Here is a 26,821-nt window from a genome sequence, read left to right as displayed (position 1 = left end):
TTTTTTAAACAAACACACCCACACTCAAATTCACACAAATATGGAATATGTAATGGGTACTTCAGTTATTGCCTTTTCAGGGGAAGAGCATGGGTTTTGGCATTCAATTGCTTGAATTTGAATCTCACCTCTGATATTTGTTCCTGTATGACTTTGGACAGGTAAAATAATTTAAAATGATACTTAGAGGATTGTTGCACTGATTAAACAAGATAGTCACTGTAATGCACTTAGCTCAGGGCCCAATAAATGGTTCGTTTTACCTTCCACACATCTCTGGAATCTACTCACTTCTCACCATCTCCTCTGCCACCTCCCCTGGCTAAGGCGACCATCGTTCCTGCCAAATTTAGCATCTCCAGTCTCTTCCTCCTCCCATCTGTTTTCAGCACACCCGTCAGAGCATCTATTTAAAATGCAAAGTTAACTATGTCACTCCCCTGCTCAAATCCCTCCCATGGCTCCCCACTGCTTTCAGGAAAAATCCCAGGGGTTGGGGCCTGGCATTCAAGGGTCTGCATCATCTGCCCTCAGGTGGCTTATCCCACCTCCTCCCTCAGCAATCTCCCTTCACTCTCTTTACCCTGCCCATGACTTACTTTCCCACAATAAACCGGCCCAGCCACTCCAAGCCTTTGTTTCCAGACCTAGTGCAATTCTATATTCTGAGTTCTAGCCTCCAATTTTGGCTTCCCTCAAATTTCAGTCCTGGTTCCATTGACACAAATTAGACAAATGAGAAACCCCTGCTCTGAGAGCTGGGAGGAGACCCTAGGTCAGACCGTCCCCAGGGGTGGCCGCATCCGGTGTCACTTCTAACACCACCTCCGATTCCTTTGAAGTGAGGATGACTACCACTTTGGACAACCGCCGTCACATGTCTAAGCCAGCTCAGTTTGTGCTGAGGGAAACCCAGAACAGTGCCTGGCACAAAATAAATGCCCGATAAACCTTCACTGAATGAATGAGACGCCAAAGGTTGGGCAATGACTAAAAGTAGGGCAAGAAACAGAGAGGAGCTCTGGGATCTGGGAGTGGGGTACTATTAGCTAGTCTCAGGAGAGCCAGGTAAGCCCTGAGTGGGTTGCCCCAGGCTAGGAGCCTCGCCCTTTGCTGTCACCCATGTTTTTACGAATGAATTTAAATTTCCTTTTTCTCTTTATTTATTTATTTTTTCTGGCCACACCTGGAGGCATGCGGGATCTTAGTTCCCCCGACCAGGGATGGAACGGTGCCCCCCGCAGTGGATGCATGGAATCTTAACCACTGGACCACCAGGGAAGTCCTAGATTTCTTTTTTCACAAGCAGAAGGGGGGAGGTGGGGTGAGCGCAATTTAGCCTCCCTTCCTCGTGCTGTCAGAGGACCCCTCTGCCTAAGATACATCACAGTTCTAACCTCCAGGCCTTTCTACTGGCAGGACTCTCCTGGAGGTTTCCTTATCCTTTCCTTTCGATCCATCTGTCCTGCCCCAGTCTGATCTGCCTGACCCCTTGTGGAATCTCTGACTTTCCCCCACCCCTCATCCGAGCCCTCACACATCCTCACTCTCTCCACTTTCCTCCATCTGTCCAGAAACCTCCCTTCCCCCACCACCTCCACTCTGTCTCCAGCTTTTTTTGGCTGCTGCCTCTTCCGCCTCCCCTCCTCCTCCTTCCTTCCCTGACGCTGAATAATCAGGCCCGGCTGTCCTGGTTTCTGGAAATACCCGCGTGTGGGCAGTGGCTCAGGGCTGAAACAGGGGATGGATAGATGAGGACCGCTGGGCAGCCCCAGGCCTCCAGTGCAAAGACACCAAAATCCAGGGGTGTGGTCCATGCCGGTCTCCTTCTGAGGAAGGGAGGGCAGGAGGTTTATTGAGCAGTGGGGGAGGGATGGGAATTCAGAGGGCATGGACGCAGGCCATCTCGTCTCCCAGGTCCTCCTCATCAAAGCGGGAGAGGATGGACTCCTCGTCACTATAAAGTGAGCTGGTCCCCTGTGCCAGCAGGTCACTGGCGGCACTGTCCATCTCGTCCAGTGTCAGGCGACATGCATCTGCAATCTCCCGCTTGGCCAGGGCCACGAAGCGCGGGTCTCGGGCAAACAGGCCCAGGCCCTCGGAGATGAGCACCTGGGGGCACAGATGGGATCAGTGTTGACAGAGGGCACAGCATGGAGTCGGAGCAGTGTGCACAGAGGGGTTGGTGTGGAAGAGTGATGAACCCGTGAGGGCACGCAGGGAAGTCAGTGGGGGACAGTGGGGCACACATCTTGCTGAGCAGAAGTCACAGAGCAAAGGGATAGCTACATACACAACACAGAGACTGGGGACCCTCCTTCCCAAGCTCCCACCTTCTCCCCTTCTCTCCCATCCCTCCGGCCCCCTCCCCTTCTGGACTCACAGCCTCCACCAGGCTGTCAGCACTGCCCCTTTTGCCATAGGTGGGGTCTGAGTGGGTTCCAGGCACGTGCAGACAGGTGAAGGTGCGCAGTGGACTGCTGGATTTGCCGAGGTATCCGTCCCCTGCTGCACCCTCCTCCACCAACAACAGTGGGGCGTATAGGAGCCGGCCCCGCTGAGGAGGGGTTGCCCAGGAACCCTGGACCAGAATAAACATCAGGAGCATAGTGGTTGATGGGTAGGGCATGAGGATCTAGGAATCACTCCTGTGCCTACCTCTTACCCCCCAAACACAACTGGAGTCAAATTGAATGGGTATACATCAGCCTTGGGTTTATTTCAGAGCATAGAAGTCCAGGGTTTAAATCTCAGCTTTGCCACTTACTAACTGTGAGATCTTGAGTAAGCCTCTCTGGGCCTCAGTTTCCTCATCTGTACACTGGGGCTAGTAACAGTACCCACCTCACAGGCACAGTGAGGACTGTGTGAATTCACATGTGCCCCCTTCTTCAGAAGGGCCCGATATGTAGTGTGTTTGACAAATTCAGCCTAGGCTGCCCCCCACCCCTCCGGGCCTCAGCCCCCCTCCCCACCTCACCTGTGCCCTGCTGGGCCCTGAGTTGCGCCCACGATGATAGGTGCCTGGGATGGGTAAATCTTCACAACTGCCCTGGCGCCGCAGACACTGGATGGTGAAGGAAGGCTTCCGGCCTGGGGGTGTAGGGGGTACCAGGGGCAAAGAGGAATGTCAATGCCTCCCCAGCCCTCTGCCCTTATGGCCCATGGGGCCCCCCAGGACCCATGTCCACTCTCACCTGCAGGTGTTGGGGGCAGCAGACGGCGGCGTGGTGCTTGGTGGCCATCCACGTATCTCTGGGGTCTGTGAGGTGGCAAAAGGATGGGGCGTGGGGGAGTCCCTGCCTGCTCATCTAGGTAGGAGAGCCTGTTTGGGAGGGAGGGCTGGGGTGAGCTCAAGCCTGGGCATGCGCGATGGGGTGCTGTCCCTCTCGCACGTGGCTCATGGGCTCATCCTACGTGTCGTGGCCAGAGTGCTGGCTGGGGACTTCCTCTTGTTCATCCTGCTTCTCTTGCCCTTTGGTTGCCTTGGACTGAGAACTTCCTTCTTCCGGAATGGTGAAAATGAGAACCCCAGAGCTTCTCCTGGGGAAAGTGAGGCAAGTTAGGCAGACCAGATACCCCCAGTGTGGCCCTGGGCCCGGTCCCTTCTCATTTCATGTCCTACCTTCTACAGAAACACTAGACATTTTTAACTGGGAAAATTCACATAACATAAAATTAACCTGTCATCGCTTTAAAGGAGACATGGGCTTTCTTTTAATAGATGTTTGTCTCACTGGAAAAACCCTCTGCCCCCTGAAGTACCCCCATAAAGTGGCTAGTCCCTGCCTTCCCTCACAATCTTCCTGCAGACCTTTGGCCATACCTGTGGGCGTGGGACCCAGCCTGGGGCACACTGGACTGTCTGGAGTTGGGAGCACCCCCATCGTCGTCACTGGGCCCAAGGGAAAGTGAATCTGGTGGTTTGTCCCAGGCAGGCAGAGACACAGAAATCACAGAGCTCCGGCGAGATGGGGGCTGGGAGCCCACTGGGGCCTGTGGAAATCACAGGATTGAGCATTGCATCCAGGTTATAACTAAGTCACTTGGTCAAATAGTGTGTCTCCAGTGAGCTCCCCAGGGGCCAAATCTGGCTCTTGCCCTCCAACAGTGGGTGGTAGGTACCAAAAAAACATTTGTCTATTGCAGGGGGTCTTCTCTGGGGGACTTCCTCCCAGACGCAGTATGGAAATCACTCGGGGGGTTGAGGGAGTATTTTACAATCAAGAGTTCCTGGGGGAGTGAAAGCTTATTGTCCTTACTTTGTACGTTTCCGGTTCCTTCTCATCTTCCTCCTCCTCTCCCTCCTGCCCCTCTTCCTCCTCCTCCTCATCTGTGTCACAGGTGAGGGCCTGCCGCATCTCAGGACCCAAGTCTTGCAGGCTCCTCAGACCAGCCTGTGGGGGTGGGCAAACAGGGAAGTGGGTAGCTCAGGGTCTAAACTTCCCTGTCCGTGAGCAGGAGTGTGGGGTGGGGGAAGGAGCCCCACAGTCACCCCTGACCTTCTGTGGGTCCTGGGTCAGTTTCCTCATCTGTGACATGGGTTCCATGAGATCAAGAAGGCAGTCAGCCTCAGCCACAGAGCTCCCACATACCCCCCACCCCAGCTCAGGCCCTGCTCCCAAGACCTGAAGGGCAGAGGAGGTGCTTGGGGGGGCCTCGGCCCCTAGTAGCCCCTTTTCTTTCCTCCGCCGGAATTTGCGGAAATAGTCCTGGATCAGAAATGTGGCGTAGAATTTGCCCACGGTAACTTCTTCCTCTGGAAGCAAGGGAGAGGAGGCAAGGTCACACAGGAGTCCTCTGCTCCCCACACCCCCACATCAAAGCTTGGACTCTCCCCCTGCACCCCTCCCTCTCCAGCCAGTGATGGTTTGGTGGTGGTGAGCAATCGTTGACATTCAGAGGCAGGCTTAAGGAATTGGGGTGGAGCTAGCTCACCGTCAGCTGGGGGGATGACCTCATCTAGCAGCTTCTGCTTCATCCGCTTCCAGATCTTTTTGATGACAATCCGCAGCTCCTGATTGGCTTGCTCCAGGTTCCCTGCATGGGGAGAGGATGTGGGGCATGAGCCAATAGGAAGAGGCTTTCACAGCCACTCCTTCACTGTTGGAGGGCGCGTCACAAACTTCTACCGCAGCCAAACACCGCCCCCGTTGGACAGGTGGGAAAACAAGACTGGAGAAGGCAAAGTCACCTATTTTGAGGTTCAGAGCTAAGAGTGGGGCCCATCTCTCAATTAGTTTGCTCCTTGCACCTTCCCCAGGGACCCTCCCATTCCTGCCCCTCCCCCTCCTCCCCACACACCTTCTGTCTTAATCTTCAGGGATGTCCGAACGAGGGCAAAGAGTGTGGCATTGAATGTCACTGTCCCATCTGAGTTGAGAGGCATGTTCATCGCCACAAGTCTCTGTGCACACCAGGGACATGGAACCCATTTTGGGCAAATGCCAGGGATGCAGGCATGTGATGCCCAAGGGCAGAAACCTTTGAGGATGCCACCAAACACCCCCTCCCCACCCAAGGCAGGGTCCCTGCCCACCCCTGCTGTGTGGTGACAGTCCTCTCAGAGGCAGTGGTGGGCAGGTGCACAGACCTTGCAGGCCACTCGGTGTGGGCACAGCTTCCCGAATCCCAGGGGTGGCTGGATGCGTCTCAGCAGGGCAACCACATCCAGGTGCTTGATGCGGCCTCTGGGGAAGGTGGGGGTAGAAGAGAGGCACTACTGGGTTGGAGACACCCCCTCTGGTCCTTACTCAAGGCCCTACCAGCTCATCACTCCCTCGCCCCACCAACACCCCATAGTCTGCCAGGGAAGAACTGGAGGGCAGTCAGTGGGGGAGGGGAAAAGGCAGAGGACAGGGGCAGTGGGAACCTTGGGGCATCTACTGCCTGGGTAATGGGAAGCATAGGTCAGAGGTTCCAGAGTTGGAGGACTGTGAGGCAGTGCACTGTCCTCTGGTATCCCAGGTATGGGGTCAGAGGGCATACTTGGCCCCAGGGTCATATTCAGACCAGATCCTCTTGAATTCATCGAGGTGATGGGGGCCCAGGATGGACCAATCTCTGGTTAGATAATCAAAGTTGTCCATGATCACAGCCACAAAGAGATTTATGATCTGTGGGCCAGTGAGTAGGAGAGGTTAGGTGAAGGGCAGAGAAGAGTATGGGGGGTTTGGTGGGAGGCGGAGGTAAGCTTCTATGGTCACTGGGTCATGAGTCCCCGGGTTAATCTTGTCGTCAGGCCAGCCCTTTCACCCTCTCTGAAGATCTGGGCTCCCCACCTCATCCCCATCAGGACCAGCCCCCGGGGCAGTAGTGGTGGTTGTGGGGATTGGTCCTTACCAGGAATGCACAGAGCATGAAGAAGCTGATAAAATAGGCTATGGCAAAATTGCTACCACAGCTAAACTCCTCACCAGGGCTGAAGTCAGACTCAGGGTCACACCGGCTCCCAGGAAGGCTGGCAAGCATTATCTCCTGCCATGCCTCACCAGTAGCACACCTGCGGGTCACACAGTGGTGCCATCTTGGGGGGAGGCTATGAAGTCATGACAAGGGCCGCTGTGGGGGCCAGAGGGGTGAGGATATGACCTATTTCTTACCAGGGGCTACATCTGGTAAAAACAGCGTTTCAATATTTTAAAAGCTGGTGTGGCCATGTTGATGACGATCATGTTTGCATTTTACAGAGGGGGTGCTGAGGCCTATGAAAGGTACACGTCTTGCAGCCAGAAAAAGGATGGCTGAGGCTAGAATATTCTAAAAGATTCTTTAGAACACAGCCAGGAAAGGTCTCAGGCAATATGGAGCCCCATGCTGCCCTGTTACTTCCATAGCTCAGGCAGTCTGGGGCCCAGAGAGGATGTGTGGGTACCCAAAAGCATGCTGGAGATCAAAGCAGCAGGGGAGAGGGTGTGTGTGTCACCTGAACAAAAGCAGCACAGCCTGTGGAAAGGTCTGGAAGTTGTTGTTTCGGTTGATCTGTGTGCCATCCTGAAGAGCCACCTTGCCGAAAATCTGTGGGCATACAGGGGCTGTGTCAGAGGGGTGACTCCGTGCCCCTACAGGTTCCCATCCATTTCACAACACCTAATACCCAAAGGATCCTTATAACCCTGACAAGCAGGCACTGCTGATCCCATTTCACAGGTGTATGGACTGACTCAGGGTGGTGCAGCTTGTCTGTCTTTCTACCCCCACTTTGGGCTCATTCCTATCTAACCCCCCTCAACAGAGGAGTGCCTGAGGGATGCTCCCCAGGGTTCTCACTTGCCTGCATCCCAATGACTGCGTAAATGAAGAATATCATTGCGATGAGAAGAGCCACATAGGGCAAGGCCTATGGGGGTGGAGAGGAGGATAGATACTCAGGTCCAGGCAGAGAACTGTTAAGCCCCAGAATGCACTCAAGCCGGGGCCTGCTGAGAGATGTGGTCCATCCCCAAAGTGCCCATGACTGCCAGGGTCTCCCAAATACGGACACAGTATTAAATACAATAGAGTAAGGTCAGTGAGGCCAAGACGTGTTGGGAATTGAGAGCCCACAAAAGAGAGAAAACTGGAAATGGTAAGCTGCACATGGGTATGGCATGCTGGAAGGTGTAGTTCTGGGGGCAGTAAAAGGACAAGCTGAGGGTGTGAAGTGGGGATGAGGGGTGAACAAAGGAGTGGGGGAGTTACCTGGAAGGACTTGATGAATGTCCAGAGTAATGTGCGAATCCCTTCACCCTTACTGAGAAGCTTGACCAGCCGCATGACTCGGAAGAGGCGAAAGAAAGTGATCGAAATGCGGGAACTGTCTTCAGAGCTCTGGGGTTGGGCGTGTGGTGGGTATGCTCAGTCCACATTTGCCCCAGCCACCTCCCTGTCTCATGCTTTGGCCCTCCCAGCCTCCAAATCCCTCAGAACCCAGGCCCCAGGGTGGTCAGGGAGCATTTCTAAGGACTTTTGGGAAGAAAGGAAAGGAGGGTTGGTGAAGAGAGAGGCAGAGAGTCCCTGTTGTGAGGTGGGGTGGGGGGCTACCTCGCCAAGATGGCCACCATTCTGCGCGGAGATATTGCCAAAACAGAGGTGATGGAGGAGATGATGAGATCACAGGGCCAATGAACAGGAGAGAAATGATGGAGGAGATACGGGGGATAATGGATGGTAGAGTTATTATCCAAGGGATGATAAGGAAGGTTATGTGGTAATGGATCAGGATGGTTGAAGGAAAAGTTGGTAATGAGGGTGAAAGGTAGAGGAGAGGGCACAGGAGATGGTGGAGGAGAGATATTGGAGCCAATGGAGGAAATGATGAAGCCGGTGGTTTCATGGAGATGAGAGAACCGATGGAGGATCCAATGGAGAAGCCAGTGATGGAGATATGGACTCAGCAGCATTGTCAATGGAGGACCATGTAGTACCCAGTGAAAGAGATGATGGAGCCAACCGTGCAGTCAGTGGTGATGACAGAACCGTGAAAGACCCAGTGTCAGAGACGATGGTATCGGTGGAGGAAATGGAGCCAATGAAGGAATCAGAGGAGATGATGGAGTCAAAGCAGGAGTTGGTGGAGATGATGGGACCAATGGAGGGGGCAATGAGGCAATGAAGAAAATAATAGAAATAACAGGAGAGTCATTTTAGGAGATGCTGGAGCCAGCGGATAGCTTGCAAATGAATGAGCGGGAGCTGGTAGAAGGGGGCTTTGGCTGAACCCAATAGGGACTCAAGAGATAGAGCTAGAGGGAGGAGCTCTGAGTCTCCAGGAGTGGGGTGGATGTGAGTGGGAACCACCTCCCCATGTGAAAGAAAGCCCTGGGGTTGAGGTGAGGGAAGGTTGGCAGGGGGTGAGTGGGTTAGTGGAGAGCCAGTCCTCACGTTGACTTCAGTGACGGCAATGTCCACTACGCTGCCCACCACAATAAGAGCATCAAACGTGTTCCAGGCATCGGTAAAGTAATGCTGTAGACAGGAGGAAAGCAGTGCCCTGTCTTCTCAGAGCTATCAAGCTAGGGTATGGGGCTAGTAGTGGTTGGGGGCATTGGGGAGGCAGGGTGTAGGCTGGATCACATGATAAGGCTGCATCTAGATCCCTCTTCCTCCCTAGTCTCATGACTCCCTGGTTGCTGCCCCCCTGAGAGCTATGCAGTGAGTTCCACCCTAAGGAATGGGTCTAGGCCTTGGGGGTACCTTGGGTTTGAAGGCGATGATTTTGAGCACCATCTCAACAGTGAAGAGGCCAGTGAAAACCATGTTGAGGATGTCCATAACATAGTTGAAGGGAGCAGTCTGCTCATAGTGCTGGGGGAGAAAATCAGATGTGGGGACATAGCCTGAGGCAGAGATTCCCCCCCACACCCCAACCAAATATTCTCTGTCTTGGACTGAGGTAAGTCTGGGGATGTGGTAGCACTATGGGTTGGCCAAACCTCTCACACTGTCCGCCTCTCATTATGGATATTGGAAAGCCCAGCCCTTGATTTCCTAGCTTTCCTTGCAGCTAGTTCTGACAGAAACATAAGCTTGCTGCTGCTTGGGTAGCTTCTGTGAAAAATATTTTTGATTTCCAATAAAAGGGTCGAGTGAGGAGAGTCCCTTGGTGCAAGCTTCCTTGCTTTTTCCTTCTCTGAGTGTGGTTCTGATATCTGGAACTGTGGCAGCCAACTTGTGACCATGAAGCAACAATCATGAGAATGAACGCCAACTTACTAAGAATAGTGGAGCAGAAAGACAGAGCCTGGGTCCCTGATGAGCAATGAGCAAACAGCCTACCTCTGCACTGCTTGCTATGTGAGGTAACTATCATAATTCATTGACTCCAAGGATACACATCTTTTCACAGTTTAGAATCTCTGAAATTGGGGTGCATTTCACAGTCAATGACAACTTACATTTGCCATCTGCCATTTTTCCCACATTCTCACATCTCTGAAATCAGGATACAACTTATGATTATCGGCCTTTGATTTGAATATATGTGGCACATATCTTTAAAGCTTAAGTCTCTGTCAGTTGGGGATTTTGTTACTTGCAGCCTAAAGCATTCCTGACAGTTCTCAAGGATTTGTGCAGACAGAATAGGGTCAGGTGTCTGGCGGGATCAGGGTGGGGAGCTCAGACCTGCATGGCTAGAGCAACCGTGTTGAGCAGGATGAGCAGGAACATGAGATACTCGAAGGCAGCAGAGTTCACAGTGGCCCACACCCGATACTGATTCGGGTTCTTGGGGATATAGCGGCGGAGTGGCTGGGCCTTGAGGGCATACTCCACACACTGGCGCTGCATATAGGTGCAAGGCATGAGTGAGCAGTGGGGTCCCGAGGCAAGGAACTGGGGTGGGGGTGGGGGGTTGGTGGATCAGGGGTCGGAGGTCACCTGGTTCTTGTCCAGCTCACAGTCTTGGTACTCCTGCTCGCCCTGGGCACGGAAGGTGATGATGACGAAGCCCACAAAGATGTTCATCATGAAGAATGCAATGATGATGATGTAGACAATGAAGAACACTGAGATCTCCACGTGGTAATTATAGATGGGGCCCTTGTTCTCTGCGTTTGCATCGATGGCCTTATATAGCAGCCTGGGGAGCCAGTGGAGGCAAGTAAAGGGATATCCCAGACACCTCAGACCTGTCCCCAGACACCTTAGGCACCCCAGAATATCCCCAAAGATCCCCAAATCCCCTGACCTAAATATCTGAGACCTACACACCCGGCCCTCAAAGACTCCCAAAGCCCAGCCCTCCAGAGATCTAGAGATCCCCATCCAACCTTCCTGAGAATCCCCATGCAGGCCCTCCAAGACCCCCAAATCCCTTAAGTTCCCACAGACTCCCAGTTCTCCTCCAGCCATCTGAGGATCCCCATGCAGATCCCCAGAACTCCCCAACAAGCCCCCAAAGATCTCTAAGTCCCCTGTCCTATCAACTTGAATTCCTTGCTCCCTCGCCCCCCCACCTAGTACTCCCAAAGACTTGTGCAGCTATCTGGAAACCCCTGAATCTCCAGCTCCATCTCCTCCAAGACCTCCACCCAGTCCCCCCAGACCTATACCTGGTACCCCCACTAAATCCCACGCAGTCCTCTCTAGACTTCCACCTAGTGCCTCAGAGACCTCTCTAACCCAATTCTTGGAGGTCCCCTCACCCAGGTCCCCTAAGCACCCCCGGCCAACTTCTGGGAGATCCCCACCTAGTCATCTGATACACCCACCAGTCCCCAGAAAACCCTATCCACTCTCCAGAGACCTTCTTCACATCCCAAGTTACCCTTCCACCCATCCCCAGGATATCCAAAGCCAATCCCCTAAAGACTCTTGCCCAGTCCCCTGCCCATCCCTGGGGCCCTGCCCCTCACGCAGGCCAGCCTTCGAAGGTGGAGACAGTGAACAGGGCCATCATGGCTGAAAGGACATTGTCAAAGTTGAAATCACTGTTGACCCAGAGCCGCTCCCGGACCAGGGGCCTTGACACATCTCCATCGGGGTAGACCAGGAAGGAGCCCCTGTGGATGTTGCAGACATGCTGGGTGGGTGAGGAGGGGTAGGGAGCTGTGGAATGGGGACTGGTGTCTCCAGTACGGAGGCAGCAGGGCATAGTGGTGGAGCTGGATAGCCTGGGTTCCAATCCTGCCCTTCCATTTACTGGCTGGGTGACCTTGGGCATTTAACCTCTGTGCTTCAGTTTTCCCCATTTATGACATAAGGATAATGACAGAACGTATTTCCTGGCTTGTTACAAGGATTAATTTTGTTAATCAATGAGAACAGTGTCTGGCATATTGTTGGGGCCGTATACGTTAGCTGTCAGCAACATTATTATCACCATCATTGCCATCCAGGAAAAAGCAATACAAATAACAGCCAACATTTATCAGCACTAAGTATATGCCAGGCACTGTGCTAGGCTTTACATGTACTAACTTTACATTGTAGTACACTCTCTTTGTAGTAACTCATTTGCTCCTCACAACAACCTTGTGAAATCCACACTCTTTTTATCCCCATTTTTCAGTTGAGGAAAATGGGACTCATCAAGGTTAAGGAATGTAACCAAGTCTCATGAGACGAATTTGAACCAAGAATGGTTCAGCGAACCATTTCAGCGAACTATTACCCTCTGTAGGAGTCTCAAGACGGAAGCTGGGGACTTGGTGGTGGGGGTCGGGTGTTTGGGGATGGTTGGGATTCTGGAGTGGAATGTAGGTAATTCTGGGGAATGTGGAGAGGGGTTTTGGGCGGTTATTGGGGGGGCCTCTTAAGGACTGGTGATGTCTGAGGGCTTTTGCCGTTCTTGGGAGAATTCTCGGGATGTATCTTTGGGTCTTGAGGAATTCTGGGGTCTTGGGGGCCTTGATAAAATCTGGGGGGTCTCTGCAGTTCTTTGGAGGAAGATCTAGGGGTTTTAGAGGCCTGAGTGAGATCTAGGGGCCTCTTTGGACTTTAGGAGGGTCCTGGGCTCCATGGAGGGCAGGGTTTCAGGCACTCACTTGCATTCTTGGGGTGTGTGTTTGGCCTCATCAGTGCAACTGTAGAATTTCCCCTGCAGAGAGGATATTTGTCAAGCAGATTCACCCTTCATCCCCCGGCCCCGTGCCTTGATTCATGCCTGGGCCTCCCTCCAGTGTTTCCTCCCACCTTGAAGAGCTGCACGCCAATGCAGGCGAACATGAATTGCAGGAGCGTGGTCACAATCATGATATTCCCGATGGTCCGGATGGCCACGAACACACACTGCACCACGTGCTGCAGACCCCCACAGATATGGCTCATGGACACCGCAGGCCACGGTGGCCACAGGGCAAGGACTCTGGGCATGGATGGAGCTCAGGGACTTGGGTCAGGAACATGTGGTCTTGGGTGAAGGATGTGTGGGTACCAACGGGAAATGTGTTTGCCAGACAGGGGTATGTGGCCACATGTCAGGAACTTGGATCACAGAAACGTGGCCTTTGGTAAGGAATGGATGGTCACTTGTAAGGAACATGGATGAGACCACATGGCCAGTGGTCAGGGCCGTGTGGTTACACATTGTGGCCAGGCTATGTGGTCATGCATCACTGCAAATGGTCAGTCGGATCAGTGATCCTGGCCCCAGGGGCGGGGCAGGGTCTGGGTCCCATGGATTTGGGTGGGATGGGATTACCTTGAGTCCTTTGGCCCTGTTGATGGCTCGGAGGGGCCGTAGTACTCGGAGTACTCGAAGAATCTTCACCACCGAGATGGCACTGGAGCTGAGGAGGGGGCAGTCCTCAGGCCATGGCCCAGGCCTGGCCTTGGCTCTTGGAGGAATGGGGTAGGCAGGTGTCACTCACTGGATGCCAAAGGAGATGAGGGACACGCTGACCACCAGCAGATCCAACAGATTGAACCAGCTACGGCAGAAGGAGCCACGGTGCAGGAAAGCCCCAAACACTGTCATCTGGGGAGTAGGGGGCCATCAGGATAGTTAGACCCCAGATCCGGGGAAGAGAGGGGAGTTGGGGATGGAAGCAGGAGAGATGGGCTGCAGAGATGGATGGGGAGTAGGTTGGGGTAACTGGGGGTATGATGGGGGGTCCATTAGTCACCTTTAGTAGAATCTCCACAGTGAAAATGGAGGTGAAGGCATAATCGAAGTACCCCAGAATCTGCGGGGCAAGAAAGAGGGGGAGCCACCGAGTCATGGCTGAGGGGGATCCTAGCTGTGTGTATCTCTCAGTAAGTTTTGCTGTCCCTCCCTCCCTCTCTCCTCCCCTCCCTCTCTCTCTCTCTCCCATCATCATCATCATCAAGGACTTTTCTACAAGGCAAAAGCCTTGGCCACCAGAAAGACAAGGGTTCAGATTTGGGTTCCTCTGCCTCTACTCAGCTACATGGGCGCCCTTGGTCTGCTCAACCTCTGAGCACAGCTCCCTCCTCTGCCAAACACTGATCACCTCCCTGGTGCTTCCCCAAGTGTGTTGCACTCATAATAAAGGCTGGCACTGCTGCAGCTGCCATTATTGCTCCTCTCTCTCTGCCCAGCTAGGGGTCTTCTCCTTGCCTCCACCCTGGTCCCAGCTTGTGCCCAGTAGGACACCCTTGGGAGTGTCCCCTGAGTCCCCAGCCCAAGGCTCACGTGGTTGCGGAAGGAGTGGGCTCGGATGGGGTCCTCAGCTGCCAGGGACACACTGCTGAGGATGATGAACACCAGGATAAGATTGGTGAAGACGTGATGGTGGATGAGGGTGTGGCAGGCCTTCCTCAGCCTGGGGAGTGGGGAATGGTCCATGGTCAGAACACAGGACCGCAGAGTTGATTGGGGGAGCCCGAGAGACACAGCATGGGCCCTGTTGCATAAGGCCGTGCACGCCCCCCCCCCCCCGAGTCTTGGCTGCTCCCTGGTCCTCCCTCTGCCCCAGCCCCTCCTGCCCCAACTCCCTGTACACTCGCAGCACTCACGGGTTGGTTTGGCTGAGGCAGAAGAAGGCGCTGCCCTCAGGGATGGGTACCACCTTCTCCTTGGGTACAACTTCCTGTAGGAGTTCCACATGCCCTGCACCCCCTTCCTCCTCCTCCTCTTCCTCCTCCTCCTCCTCCTCCTCTTCCTCCATGCCTGGCAGCAGAAGAAGATCAAAGGAGAGAGAATTAGTTGAGAAAATGTATGTAAAGCACCTAGAACAGTGCTTGTCATGTGGTCAATTCTCATCTCCCTGCTAGAGTGTCAGCTCCTCAGAGAAGGGATTTCAGACTGTTTTGTTCACTGTTGTGTCCTCAGCACTTAGAACAGTGCATGGGACACAGGAGGGGCTCAGTAAATGTGTGTTGAACGCACATTACCATCTTCAGTCATATACATACTATTTATAATAAAGGCTCTGAGAAGTTCTGCAGTAAAACAAAACGTCTGTTTCTCTTCTCTAATCTCAGCGTCTCAAATGTTCCTGGCCACACACCAAGCCCATTATTTTTAAGATGATGTTGGAGAAGGCTGCTCTCCAGAGAGGAGGGTCTCAGGGGTCACGAGCTCCACCTGGGTGCTGCCCCAAGGTCCCATACCTCTTCCACCTGGTCTTTCCCACTTGCCTGCTCCTTCATTTTTTGCACCTTCCTCTTCCTCATTCTCCCCACCAGGCACCTGGGGACGGGAAGATGGGGGTCATTGATGATGGGGTAGGCATCGATGATGGGGGGATGGACACAGGGGAGGCATGGGAGGGACACAATAAAGAAGGAATGAATAGGCAGAGGATGCAGGATAAAGACACACACGCATAGACAGATATTGGTGGTAGTGGGAGGTGTAGACAGTGCCCAGGCCTCTAACTCACCAGTGCTCCATTCTCCTGTGGAGTTTCCTCAGTGTTCTTCTCCCTGTGCGAGGAAATTGGGGAGGAGGTGACTGTTAAGGATCGAAGCAGATAGGCAAGGCCAAGGGAGGGGGTCATTGCAATCAGAACAGACCTTTCTCAGGTCCCATACAACCTCCCTGCTTCCTCCCTCATCCCCTTAGTCTATTCTCACAGCAGCAGGAGGGATGCTGTTAAATTCTACATCTGATACATTCCTCCTCCTCTGCTCACACCCCTCCCATGGCTTCCCACCACTCAGAGCAAAACCCAAAGTTCTCACCATGGCCCAGAATGCCCTTCATCTGGCTTTTCTATTCCCCCCATTTGAGCTCACCTCCTACCACTCTCCTTGTTCCCAGACCAGGTATCGAACCCGGGGCCCCGGGTGAAAGCAGTGAAATAGCCGAGTCCTAACCACTAGACTGCCAGGGAATTCCCTCCATGGTGTTTTTTGAATGTGCTAAGAATATTATCATCTCAAGACCTTTGCACTTGCTGTCCCCTTGCCTTGAACGCTCTTTCCCCAGATATTTGCATGGCTCTCACTCCCCCACTTCATTCAGGCCTCTCTTTAGCTGTCACCTTCTCATAGAGGCCTTCCTTGATTACCCTAACCAAAATAGCAATCTTCATTTCTCTCTATTCTCTTACTCTGCTTTCTTTTTCTACATTACATATTATTAACATATATTTAAGTAAATTATATTATTATATATTAATTTGTTTGTTTTGCTTGCCTTCCCCAACTAGAATGTCAGCTCCATGAAAGCAAGGACTCTGTCTTCTTTGACCCCTGCTGTCTCTTTAGCATCTAGAACAGGGCCTGGCAAAAAGTAGGTGCTCAATAAATGCATGTTCAGTGAATGAGGACTGGAAGGTTGGATCTGCAGATGGGGATTGCCAGAGTGACCAAGGCATCTCTGGTGGTGTGGGATGTGTGTGGGAGGGTCCCAGTCAGGGATCCTAGGGAGAGACTGTCTTGGAGGCAGAGCCAGACCTCACCTGCCCTTGTCCTTGTCAGTGCCTGCATCTCCACTGGCCAGGTTGTCCACAGCAATGGCAAGAAACACGTTCAACAGGATGTCTGGGGTGAGCTCAGGCTACAAGGATGGAGAAGCAGCCTGCCTATGGAGTGCCCATGTCCCCATTATTCTTCCCCAGCCCTGCCACGATCCAGCCTCCCAAGACTCTGAGGATACAGTTGCCGCAGATGAAGAGGATGATGAAGTACACGCATACCAGCATCCCTGGGAAGAAGGGGCCGCCATAGGCCATGATACCATCATACATGACCACATTCCAGTCCTCACCTGTCAGGATCTGGGGGTGGGAGGTCACCGTGAAACTCTTGGGACCCTTTCCCCAACCTTGGGTCCCCCCGCCTTGCCCACCCATCCCATAATCTCCAGGTCTCACCTGAAAAACAGTGAGGAGGGCCTGGGGGAAGGTGTCAAAGGTGCTTCGCTTGGTGTGTGTCTGGTCAAAGTTGAACTTGCCCCCAAACAGCTGCATGCCAAGCAGGGAGAAGATGATGATAAAGAGGAAGAGGAGAAGCAGCAAGGATGCAATGGATTTCATTGAATTGAGCAGGGACGCCACTAAATTGCTCAGAGATGCCCAGTGCCTGCAGCAGAGATGGAGGGGGAAGGGTTGACATGTCCAGTGGTGAGTCAGGAGCCGGGGCAGGGCTCCAGCTTGGGATGCACTGGAGCGGACTGGGTTAAGATGAGCTTTTGTGTCATTGTTGGAAGTGATTTTGGAGTTGGGGTGAGGTGAGAATAAGAAGTAAGGGGAGGGTTGTATTCGGGGTTGGTGTTGGCATTAGGGGAGATGAGGTTAGTATGGAGGGTATATGGAAGTTGGTGAAGCTAAAACTGGGTTTCAGGTTGGGCCTGGGGTTAGGGATTGTAGCTGGGGATGGGGTTGGGGAATATTTGGAGCTGTAGATGACTGAGTCGGGGATAAGTCTGTGGCTGAGGGTTGGGATAGAGGAGAGGATGGATGGGGATGAGATTGGGGCTGGGACTGGGGATGGGTTTGCGTTTGGAGATAGGCTGATGGTTATGAGTTTGGGATGTGGGGGTTGTGGCTAGTGATGGGAATGAGGCTGGGAGCTAGGAATGAGGCTGGAGGTGGGCTTGGGCTTGGGCTTGGGCTTGGGTTATGGGGCTGTAAATGAGCTTGTGGATGATGAGTGGTTGGTGGTTGGGGTTAGAGATGGTGTTATGGTTGGGGGTGGGGGATGGGGTTTGGGTCGGGGATGAGTATGGAGTTGAGTTTGGAGATGGGGTTGGGAATAATGTTCTAGCTGAAGTTGAGGCTGAGGAAGGGGATGGAAATGGAGTAGACACCCTCCCCAGCGGACTTTAATCTCCAGGAAGGCAGGAACTTGTGTCTGCTTTGATTCCTGGTGTTTCCCTAGGGCCTGGAAGGGCACCTTGTATGCAGTAGGCACTCAATGGATATTTGATAAATGAATGGTGATGAGGATAGAGTCATCATTGGAGCTGGGGTGGTGGCTGTTGGGGCTGTGTTTGGGGCCCCCGTCCTCTCCCCCGACACACACACACACACACACACACACACACACACACACACACCTGGTGACCTTAAATATCCTGAGGAGACGCACACAGCGGAGCACCGAGATGCCCAGGGGCTGCATGGCGCCCACCTCCACCAGGGTGGTCTCCAGGATGCCCCCACAGACCACGAAGCAGTCAAAGCGGTTGAAGAAGGAGGAGACGTAGACAGAGGGCCCCAGACCATACAACTTGAGAAGCATCTCCACCGTGAACAGACAGAGCAACACTTTGTTGGCATACTCTGTGGGGAGAGGGGCAGGGGTGACTGGGTTAGTCAGTTTTTTGTGGTGAAATGTGGGGAGGTAGGGGCCATGGGGCGATCTGGGGTAGTTGGTATCCGTCCAGGCACAGGCCGGTGGTGTGGTTAGGACTAGGGATCAGGTGAGTTTGTAGGTCACAGTGGGCAAGGTTTTGAGGGGCTTGGAGCTGGGGCGAGGGGCAGAGCTGGGGTGTGGGCTTCGGTCAGTCTCTATGAATACAGAAAAACTCCAATTCAATGGTAGAGTTAGAATCTGGTGTTTAGTTGGGACTGGGGCTGGTTTGAGGGTTGGGATTAGAAGTGTACTCAGTATTCAGGTTGGGGGCTGAGATTAAGGTGAATAATAGTAAGAGCTAACACTTGTAAAGTGTTAGCTTTATGTGGGCCAGGCAATGTTCTAAGCATTTTTCACTTTAACTCATTTAATCCTCCCTGCCACCCCCTGAAGTGGATACTAATACTATTCCCATTTTGTAGATGGGGAAATTGAGGCACAGAGGGCTTAACTTGTCCAGACAGTGTGGTGTTAAGAGCCTGGACTTTGGAGCCAGGCTGCCTGGGTTTGTCACTCACTAGTCCTGGGATTAGTCACTTACTGCACCTTAGTACTTAATTCACCTAAAGTTGCAGTGAAGAGAAATTGAGTGAGTACAGGTAAAGTGCTGAGAACAGAGCTTGACACACACAGCAAGTGCTATACAAGTGTAAGCTACAAGGTAGGATGGAACAGGCTAAAGTTTCTGCATTTACTTGGGTAGGAGGGCAGTATCTGGGGGTGTGGGGCACCCGAGAGATCCTGGATTGGAGCTTCTGGGGTGGAAGGAATTGGGGGCTGGGGGAGAGGGCTGGCAGGCTGGGGGGTGCACCCTGGATCTGGGTGAGCCAGATGGGTTGCCCGTGGTGCTCCGAGGCGATGGTCAGCGTGTTGAGGAAGACGAGCAGCAGCACGGCCCAGTAGCAGGCATTGGACTTCACAGCCCGCCGGCAGCGCGCCCGAAGGCCCCGGTTGGCTCGGCGGAGGCAGCGGCTGTGGGGATGGGGAACCCACCGGCTGAGATCACCTACCTAAGCCTGTTCTGGGGGGCTCAGGTGGGGGAGCCCGGCGGTCATGAGGGGCTTGGAGGGCTTGGAGGTGGGGCTCACAAAGTCATGGGGTCCAGCAGTCACACAACTTTTCCAACTCACCAGACACTGGTTCTCATTATCTTGTTTCTGGAAAAGAGGGGGATGGGAGGCAGGCATCGTCAGGGGCTGAGCGGCAGTCAGCAGCGAGGGTCAGGGGCTGAGGTCAAGGTTGGAGGCTAAAGTAAGGATTGGGGTCAGGGTCTGTTCTGGGTTCTGGCTGGGTCAGGGGTCAAGGGCTGGGGGCCCTCACAGGCAGCGTGTACAGCTGGCCAGAGCCCCCTCTTCCTCTTCCTCATCGCCTGGGGTCTCTGCCATCGAACCGGTGTCACTGGCTGGGAGGCTGGCTGTGCGCAGGGTGGAAGAAGAGGTCGGCACATGAAGATCCCAGGGTTCTGCCTTTGGCTTTCTCCTCTGCCTACCCATTCCTCCCCCTTGTCAACCTTGCTGGACCCCCACCGTGGCTGCTGGTGGAGTGTGTGGAGTGGGTGGAGTGACTGAACCAGTGCAGACGTCCTCGTCTCCTATTGGTCAGCTCTGCCAGTTGCGGCCCTGTGGGGACATGGAGGACAGTGATGGAGCACGGCCTGGGGTGGGGTTAGGGCCGCGTGTGCGTGTGTGTGTGTGTGTGTGTGTGTGTGTGTGTGTGTGTTATTTGGAGTCTTTGTTCTGGGTGCAGTCTGGGAAGGGTATCTGAGTCTGGCTTCTGTGTCCTAACCGGAGGCTGGGCCTAGAGTTTTTTTTTGTTTTTGTTTTTGTTTTGGCCGCGCAGCATGGCATGTGGGATCTTAGTTCCCCGACCAGGGATCGAACCCGTGCTCCCTGCAGTGGAAGCACGGAGTCTTAACCACTGGACCTCCAGGGAAGACCCAGGGGCCTAGAGTTGCTGCGGGTTGGGGCTGGATCTCAGGAGGGCAGCCTACATCTGAGGATGCGTGGAGCAGGGAATGGGCCAGGTTGGGATTGCCTACGGTGGCTGGCCTGGCCCTCTTGAGCCACAGAACCAAAGTTGCCATCAGCTGAGGGGTCCTCCATGTCCAGCTCCTCCGCCTGTGTGATCCAGTCCAGGTAGCCCCGCAGGTCCTCCTCCAGCTGCTGCTTCTCTCGAAGCTTCTGGAAGTCCCCTCGCGCTTTTGCCTTCTCCCTCTCCTTGGAGAACTCTCTGAGGGAGGAGAATAGAGGGTTAGGTGGGGGAACAACCCTGGCCCCCTTGCCGTCACCTCCCAGTCACGCTGACCCCCTTGCTGTTCTTTGAATATGCTGAGCACATTTTAGCTTTGGAGCCTTTGCACTGGCTGTTCCCTTTGCTTGGAACACTCTTTCCTCAGATACCCACATGGCTCAATCTCTTTCACACTTTTACTCAGATAACACCATCTCAAGGAGGCCTGTCCTGATTGTCCTTATTTGTAATTACAAGATCTCGGCATTCCTATCTTAACTCTTCCTTTCTTTCCATAGCACATATTCCATATAAGACACTACACATATGTGTGTGTATGTATGTACACACACACATTTATTGTGTATGTTGCTATTGTCTGTCTCTCCCCACCAGAATGTAATATCCAGGAAGGCAGAGATTTTTGTCTCGTGTTCCATTCCTGAAACAGTGCCTCACACACAGTAGATGCTCAATGTTGATTGAATGAATGAAGGGGTATTTTAAATGGGTTTTGAAGGATGCCTAGCAGTTTGCCAGGAACAAAGTAAAGGGACAGGGGCTGAGGGGCAGGAAGGAAGGCCCGGGTAGGTGTCTAGGTTCCTCACCCACTCAGGACACCAAGTACAAGGTTGAGGACGAAGAAGGATCCAAAGATGACAAGACTCACGAAATACACCCAGGGCAGCTCATACCCCATGGCATCCTGCATCTAGGGAGAGAGAAGGGGCATGCATCCCTCAGGGTAGGCGGACACTCCCGCCCGAGCTCGGTGAGGAAAGGCAGGTGCAGCTTCTGCACTGTGTGCCCGCCGTCCACCTCACCCAGTAGAGCACGTCAGTCCAGCCTTCCATGGTGATGCACTGGAAGACTGTCAGCATGGCGAAGAAGAAATTGTCGAAGTTGGTGATGCCTCCGTTGGGACCTGCCCAGCGTCCACGGCACTCGGTCTGGTTCAGCGTACAAGCACGCCCCGATCCCGATGACGCACAGGGCGATGGGTCCTCCTCCGCCTCTACGTCTGTGGGAAGACTGGAGCTCTGGAACCCGAAGCACGCCCACCCACAGTCGTTGCCACCTTGGACGCCCGCCTACCTGGGAAGCTCGCCTCAGGGTTCTAGATTTTTCTAAATCAAAGACAACCCTTAGCCTCTGACTGTGTTGGGTCAGAATTCTGAACCCCTGGGAAGCTGTGAAGCCCAACCACAGGGATCTGAGGAGTGGGAATGTAAACCTTGGGGCAGAATCTTGTGAGTAACAGTGAGGCGTGAGCCTAGGAGCAGTCTTGTGAATATGGGAGGCTCTCTTGAAAGAAGGGTGGGGCCAAGAGGGGTTTGGGTGTGGATGAAAAAGGCCTGACTATTTGGGACCAGTTCTGGAGAATGGAGTCTTCAGTGTGGGATAGGGCCTTAACCTGTGAGTGGAAACTTGTGATAGGGCGGAGCAATTAGCTAGGGGGGCGGTTGTAGTCTGGAATTGAGGGCGGAGTCTTGAATATGGGAGGGGCGGGGTAAGACTTATTTATCTGGGGGCGGAGCCTGAACTTGGGGGCGAAGTGTTGTGAATTTGCGTGTGTCCCCTTGAGAACAGGGTGGGGCTTAGGAGCCAATGGAGGGGGCGTATCCTGTCCCGGGGGTGGGGTGGGGTGGGCTTGCTGACCAGATCCCAGGAAGTAGCAGGTTTTGTGCATGCGTCCGAGGAACAGCTCGAGTCCGATGATGGCGTAAATGATGATGACAAAGAGCACAAGAAGTGCGATATGCAGCAGCGGCACCAGCGCCTTCATGATGGAATTGAGCACTATGTGCAGGCCTGTGGGGAGCGAGGGGTGGGCAACGTAGGGGCGGGGTCAGCTCAGCTCCCCTCCCGCTCTCCCCTACGCTACCTCCAAGCCCGGGGGACGAGCCACTCACTCGGGACCCCGGACACCAGCCTCAGTGGCCTCAGCACCCGAAACGCCCGCAACGCCTTCACATCGAAGCCCCCCGGCTTCCCTCCGGTATGCGGGGCGTCCCCCGGGCGTCCGGGCCCCTGCTCGAGCAGCACGCTGAACAGCCTGATGGGGGAACACAGGACAAGGAGGCGGGGGTCAGGCGTTCGGACCCCCCCTTACCCCCTCCCTTCTCCTCGGAAAAGTACAAGTCCCTGTAAGTGGAAATGCATATTCCTGATTCTGGCTGCCGAATGGAGGCAGTCTGAAGCAGTCGCTTCCCCGAGCCCCGAATTTAGCGGGCCTGCGGTGGGAAGTTGAGCTAGGGTTGGGGGTATCCCTTGCAGAGGCGCACCCGACCACGACGATGATGAAGTCGAGCAGGTTCCAGCCATTGCGGATGTAGGCGCTGGGGTGGAGCACCAGCCCGTAGGCCACGATCTTGAGCACGGTCTCCACAGTGAAAATCACCAAGAATACATACTCCACCTGCTCCTGGGGGCGGAGCCGGGGGTAGGGGGCGGGAGATCGGGAAGTTATTTGGGAGTGGGGTTTGTTTGACAGGGGGTAGGGGAAGAGGAGCGTAGCGGGGACCGAGAGTGGGGCTGGGCAGGAGAGGGTCATCTGGGTCAGAGAGGGGCGGGGCCTGGCTGGAAGGCTTGAGGTGTGGCTCTACTGGGGCTGTATCTAGCTGGAGGCGGGGTGGGGCGGGGCTAGCCTCACCAGGTTGTGGTTGGCAGTGTTGGAGTCATCCTCTGGGAAGGGGATGTAGACCCCAAGGGCCACGCAGTTGGCAAAGATGGTCAGCAGGATGAGGATGTCGAAGGGCCTCAGGTGGACACAGTTAAGGACCCAGGCAGAGTGGTCTCAGAGCCCCACATTCCCTTGGGGCCCTCCCCACCCAATGCTGACCCTTGACCCTAAGGTGACCAGCTCTGACATTCCCAGCCCCTGCCCTGACCAAGGCCTTGACTCTGACCCCCCTGGAAACCTTAGCCATCCTCAACTCTTGTTGAGATTTAGTCTTTGACTCTTGATCCCCCTGGTGACCTTCACCTTTCTCAACTCCCCCTTGAATCCAGTTCTTAATCCTTGATCCCTGGTGACCTCAGCCCTCTTCCATTCCAGCCCTGGCTTAATCCTTGACTCTTGGTACCCTGGTGACCTTCACCCCTGAGCCCTGCCCTTGGCCTTCCAGGATGCTTCCATTCCACGATGCTGATGCAGGACCGCCGCAGGGGGTTTGCCAGGGTGAGGCAGAAGAGTGCCCGGGGTGAGCGCTGGGCACTGGCCACTGCCACTGTCTTGTGCTTACTGTGCTGAGTCCTTCGCTTAGGGGTCCCCAGGCTGGATGCCCCGCCGATTTCACCACCTGATGCTGGGGGCCCAGGGCACAGCCCCCATTCGGGCCCAGGGCCTGTCCCGTTGGCTGGACTGGGCTCTGGGGTGGTGTCTGTGTGGAGAGACCGAGTGGGGGGGGAACAGGGTATTGGGGCAATCATGGCTGCCTCCTACATGATCCTATCCCTCTGTCTGAGGGAAGGAGAGAAGAGCATGTAAAATTAGGGAAAGTTGAGGGTACCCAAGTTAAAGATTGGGGGATAAGAGTTGGAATTGGAGTTGATTGATTGACGATAGAGTGAGAGTTTATAGGGGAGTGAGGGTGAGATTATGTTTCTAATTGAAGTAGGGTTTGGTGTTAGATTTGGGGGGTAGAGCTTGAATTGGCATGGGGTAGGATTAAGTTTATAGCTGGAAGCAAGTTTAGGATTAAATTTGAGTAGTAGAGTTTGGGTTGGGTTTAAATACCGGTGGGAGTAAAGTGTTCTTGAGATATGATTTAGGGTTAGGACTGGATATTTGAATGAGTTGGAATTTGAATTAGGATCAAGGTTAGGATTTAACTTGAGTTTGGGTGGGATCTGAGTTTTGCACTGGGGTTTTCAGCTAAAGCCATTCCCAAGTCCCATGGCCTTGTTTCAGTCTCCAAGGGGCAGTGGGTTGGCCTGGTTAAGACACCCAGCTTTGGAGGAAACAAGCTATCTGTGTTTAAATCCTGACTCTACCACTTGGTAGCTGTGTGTGGCCTTGAGCAAATTATGTAACCTCTCTGAGCCTCAATTTCCTTATCTGTATAATGAGATGACAGTAAGAGTACCTACAATATAGGGTCGCTGTGAGGATTAAATGAGTTCAGCATTCAGAAGAGTGTCTGGCACATAGTATTATCCCCATTTTGCAGGCGGAGAAATTGATGCAAAAAGAGAGGTTAAGTGATTTGATGAAGTAGCTGAATTGGGAGCCAAATCCAGGCAGTCTCTGACTCTAAGCCTTCACAACTTACTACCACCATCAAGTGTGTATTCTCTTTCTTTCTCTCTCTCTCTCTCTCTCTCTCTCTCTCTGGTACTTAAAAATGGGTCTGGGGCTTCCCTGGTGGCACAGTGGTTGAGAGTCCGCCTGCCGATGCAGGGGACACGGGTTTGTGACCCGGTCCAGGAAGATCCCACATGCCACGGAGCAGCTGCGCCCGTGAGCCATGGCCGCTGGGCCTGTGCGTCCGGAGCCTGTGCTCCGCAACGGGAGAGGCCACAGCGGTGAGAGGCCCGAGTACCACACACACAAAAAAATGGGTCTGCGCTCTTTCTGGAAAGTCAGAGACCCACTCACTAACAGTGCTTATATCCAGGGGTTGGGGTTGAGTTTCGGTAACTTTAGAGCTCATGGTAAGGTCTGTATTCATGTTGGGGTTTGGATTCTAACGGGGGTTTGCCCTCTGGTTGGTAAAGTTTGTGTTAGGATTAAGCTTGGGGCTGGCACTGGAGTTGAAGTTGGGGTGGGCGCTAGGATAGGGATCAGGGCCAGGATTCGGTTGGGTTTCAGTTGGGATCTAAGGCTGTGTTTGGGGCTGGCTGGGATGGGAACAGGATGATGTGATTCTGGTCCCCTAAAGGCTCTCCAGGGGTGGGGTCCTCGTGGGCAGTGGGTGGGTCAGAGGGGCTGAGGATGGAGCAGAGCCCAGGCTTGCTCCAAGGGTCTGCAGGGGTGGAAGCCTGCTCTCACCTTTCCCGCCTTCAGATGCCGCCATCCTCCTTTCCAGGTTGAAGAGCCATCTGCACACAGCCCCCCTCTCTTCCCCCAGCTTTGGAGGGATTAAGGTCACAGGGCGGGGCCATAACAGGGTCGGATGGGAAGGTGAGGAGGGGTGAAGATGGGACACTTGTGGGCCAGAGTCTGGCAACAGAAAAGGCACTGATTTTTAAAAAAATATTTTTACAAAATATATACTAGCACCAGAGTCAGAAACTAAAATAAGAAAAATGATAATTGTTTCCCAACAGTATCTGAAATTCGAAGTATGTAGGAATAGACCTAACATAACATATGTGCAAGATCTCCATGGAAAAAAATTATCAAATATTTTCAAGTGATTAAAGGGGACCCAAATAAATGGAGAGATACATTAAATTTACTAATTGAAATAGTCAATATTGTGAAGATGTCAATTCTTCCCAGAGTGATCCAGAGATTCAATGCCGTCCCAAACACAAATCTCAGAAGGGACTTCCCTGGTGGTGCAGTGGTTAAGAATCCGCCCGCCAATGCGGGGGACACAAGCCCTGGTCCGGGAAGAGTCCACATGCCGCGGAGCAACTAAGCTCGTGTGCCACAACTACTGAGCCTGCGCTCTAGAGCCCGCGAGCCACAGCTACTGTGGCTCTAGCCACAGCGCCTGGAGCCCGTGTTCCGCAACAAGAAAAGCCACTGCAGTGAGAAGCCTGCGCACCGCAACAAAGAGTAGCCCCCGCTTGCCGCAACAAAGACCACGCGCAGCAACAAAGACCCAACACAGCCAAAAATAAATAAATTAATTTAAAAAAAAATCTCAAGAGATTTTTCCTTGAAATTTGACAAACTGATTCTAAAATGTATATTGATATACAAAAGACCTAGAAAAGCCAAAATGCTTTGAAAAATAACAAGATGGGAGGACTTGCTATATCAGGTATCAAAGCTTGTTATAAAGCAAGAGAAATTACGAACAGCATAGAGTTCAGAAACTGAGTCCCACATATAGGTACACGTGATTTATGACAAACGTGGCACTACTGAGCAGTGGAGACAGGGTGGTCTTTTTCATGAATGGTGGTTATATGGATGTTTACTATGTAATTATTCTCTGGAGTGTATATATATATATATATAAAACATTAAAATAAAGCATTTATTGAATGCATGAATACTAGTGACTGTAACTTACATAGTGGTTTTTGTTTTTTACTGTATTATGTATCAGGCACACATTTCAACGCTGCTTTACGTGAGTTAATTCTGTTTAATCCTAGGAAGCAGGTACATTAACAGTTCCATTTTACAGAAGAGGAAACTAAGACACAGGGAAGCTATGTAACCTGCCCACGGTTGCACATTTAGCAAGTTGCAGAGCTGAGACTCAAACCTAGTCGCTTTGTG

At 53.3% G+C, this 26,821-nt stretch overlaps 1 protein-coding gene across 1 annotated transcript; it reads right to left on the bottom strand.

Annotated features, from left to right (window-relative positions):
- Window positions 1–1,799: 1,799 nt before the first annotated feature.
- CACNA1F (calcium voltage-gated channel subunit alpha1 F) lies at window positions 1,800–22,972 on the bottom strand. Its single transcript, XM_030846663.2, has 44 exons — window positions 22,704–22,972; window positions 22,332–22,474; window positions 22,078–22,230; window positions 21,243–21,439; window positions 21,027–21,130; window positions 20,228–20,418; window positions 19,716–19,808; window positions 19,510–19,603; window positions 19,320–19,346; window positions 19,001–19,161; window positions 17,891–18,116; window positions 16,707–16,914; window positions 16,490–16,610; window positions 16,293–16,374; window positions 15,270–15,312; window positions 15,025–15,076; window positions 14,401–14,554; window positions 14,078–14,207; window positions 13,548–13,607; window positions 13,293–13,399; window positions 13,124–13,211; window positions 12,616–12,723; window positions 12,468–12,520; window positions 11,337–11,483; window positions 10,360–10,561; window positions 10,105–10,263; window positions 9,175–9,285; window positions 8,863–8,946; window positions 7,681–7,809; window positions 7,274–7,339; window positions 6,926–7,017; window positions 6,343–6,502; window positions 5,989–6,116; window positions 5,594–5,690; window positions 5,305–5,407; window positions 4,939–5,040; window positions 4,629–4,759; window positions 4,263–4,397; window positions 3,827–3,996; window positions 3,418–3,543; window positions 3,198–3,325; window positions 2,981–3,093; window positions 2,384–2,581; window positions 1,800–2,112 (listed from the first exon to the last, which is right to left on the bottom strand). Exons 1-44 carry the CDS (start codon window positions 22,970–22,972, stop codon window positions 1,882–1,884), a joined length of 5,676 nt encoding a protein of 1,891 aa, XP_030702523.2. The 3' UTR covers window positions 1,800–1,881.
- Between the last annotated feature and the right edge of the window lie 3,849 nt (window positions 22,973–26,821).

This window comes from Globicephala melas, chromosome X (genome assembly GCF_963455315.2).
Source record: "Globicephala melas chromosome X, mGloMel1.2, whole genome shotgun sequence".
NCBI lineage: Eukaryota > Metazoa > Chordata > Mammalia > Artiodactyla > Delphinidae > Globicephala > Globicephala melas.
This window is presented reverse-complemented; position numbering and strand designations above follow the sequence as displayed.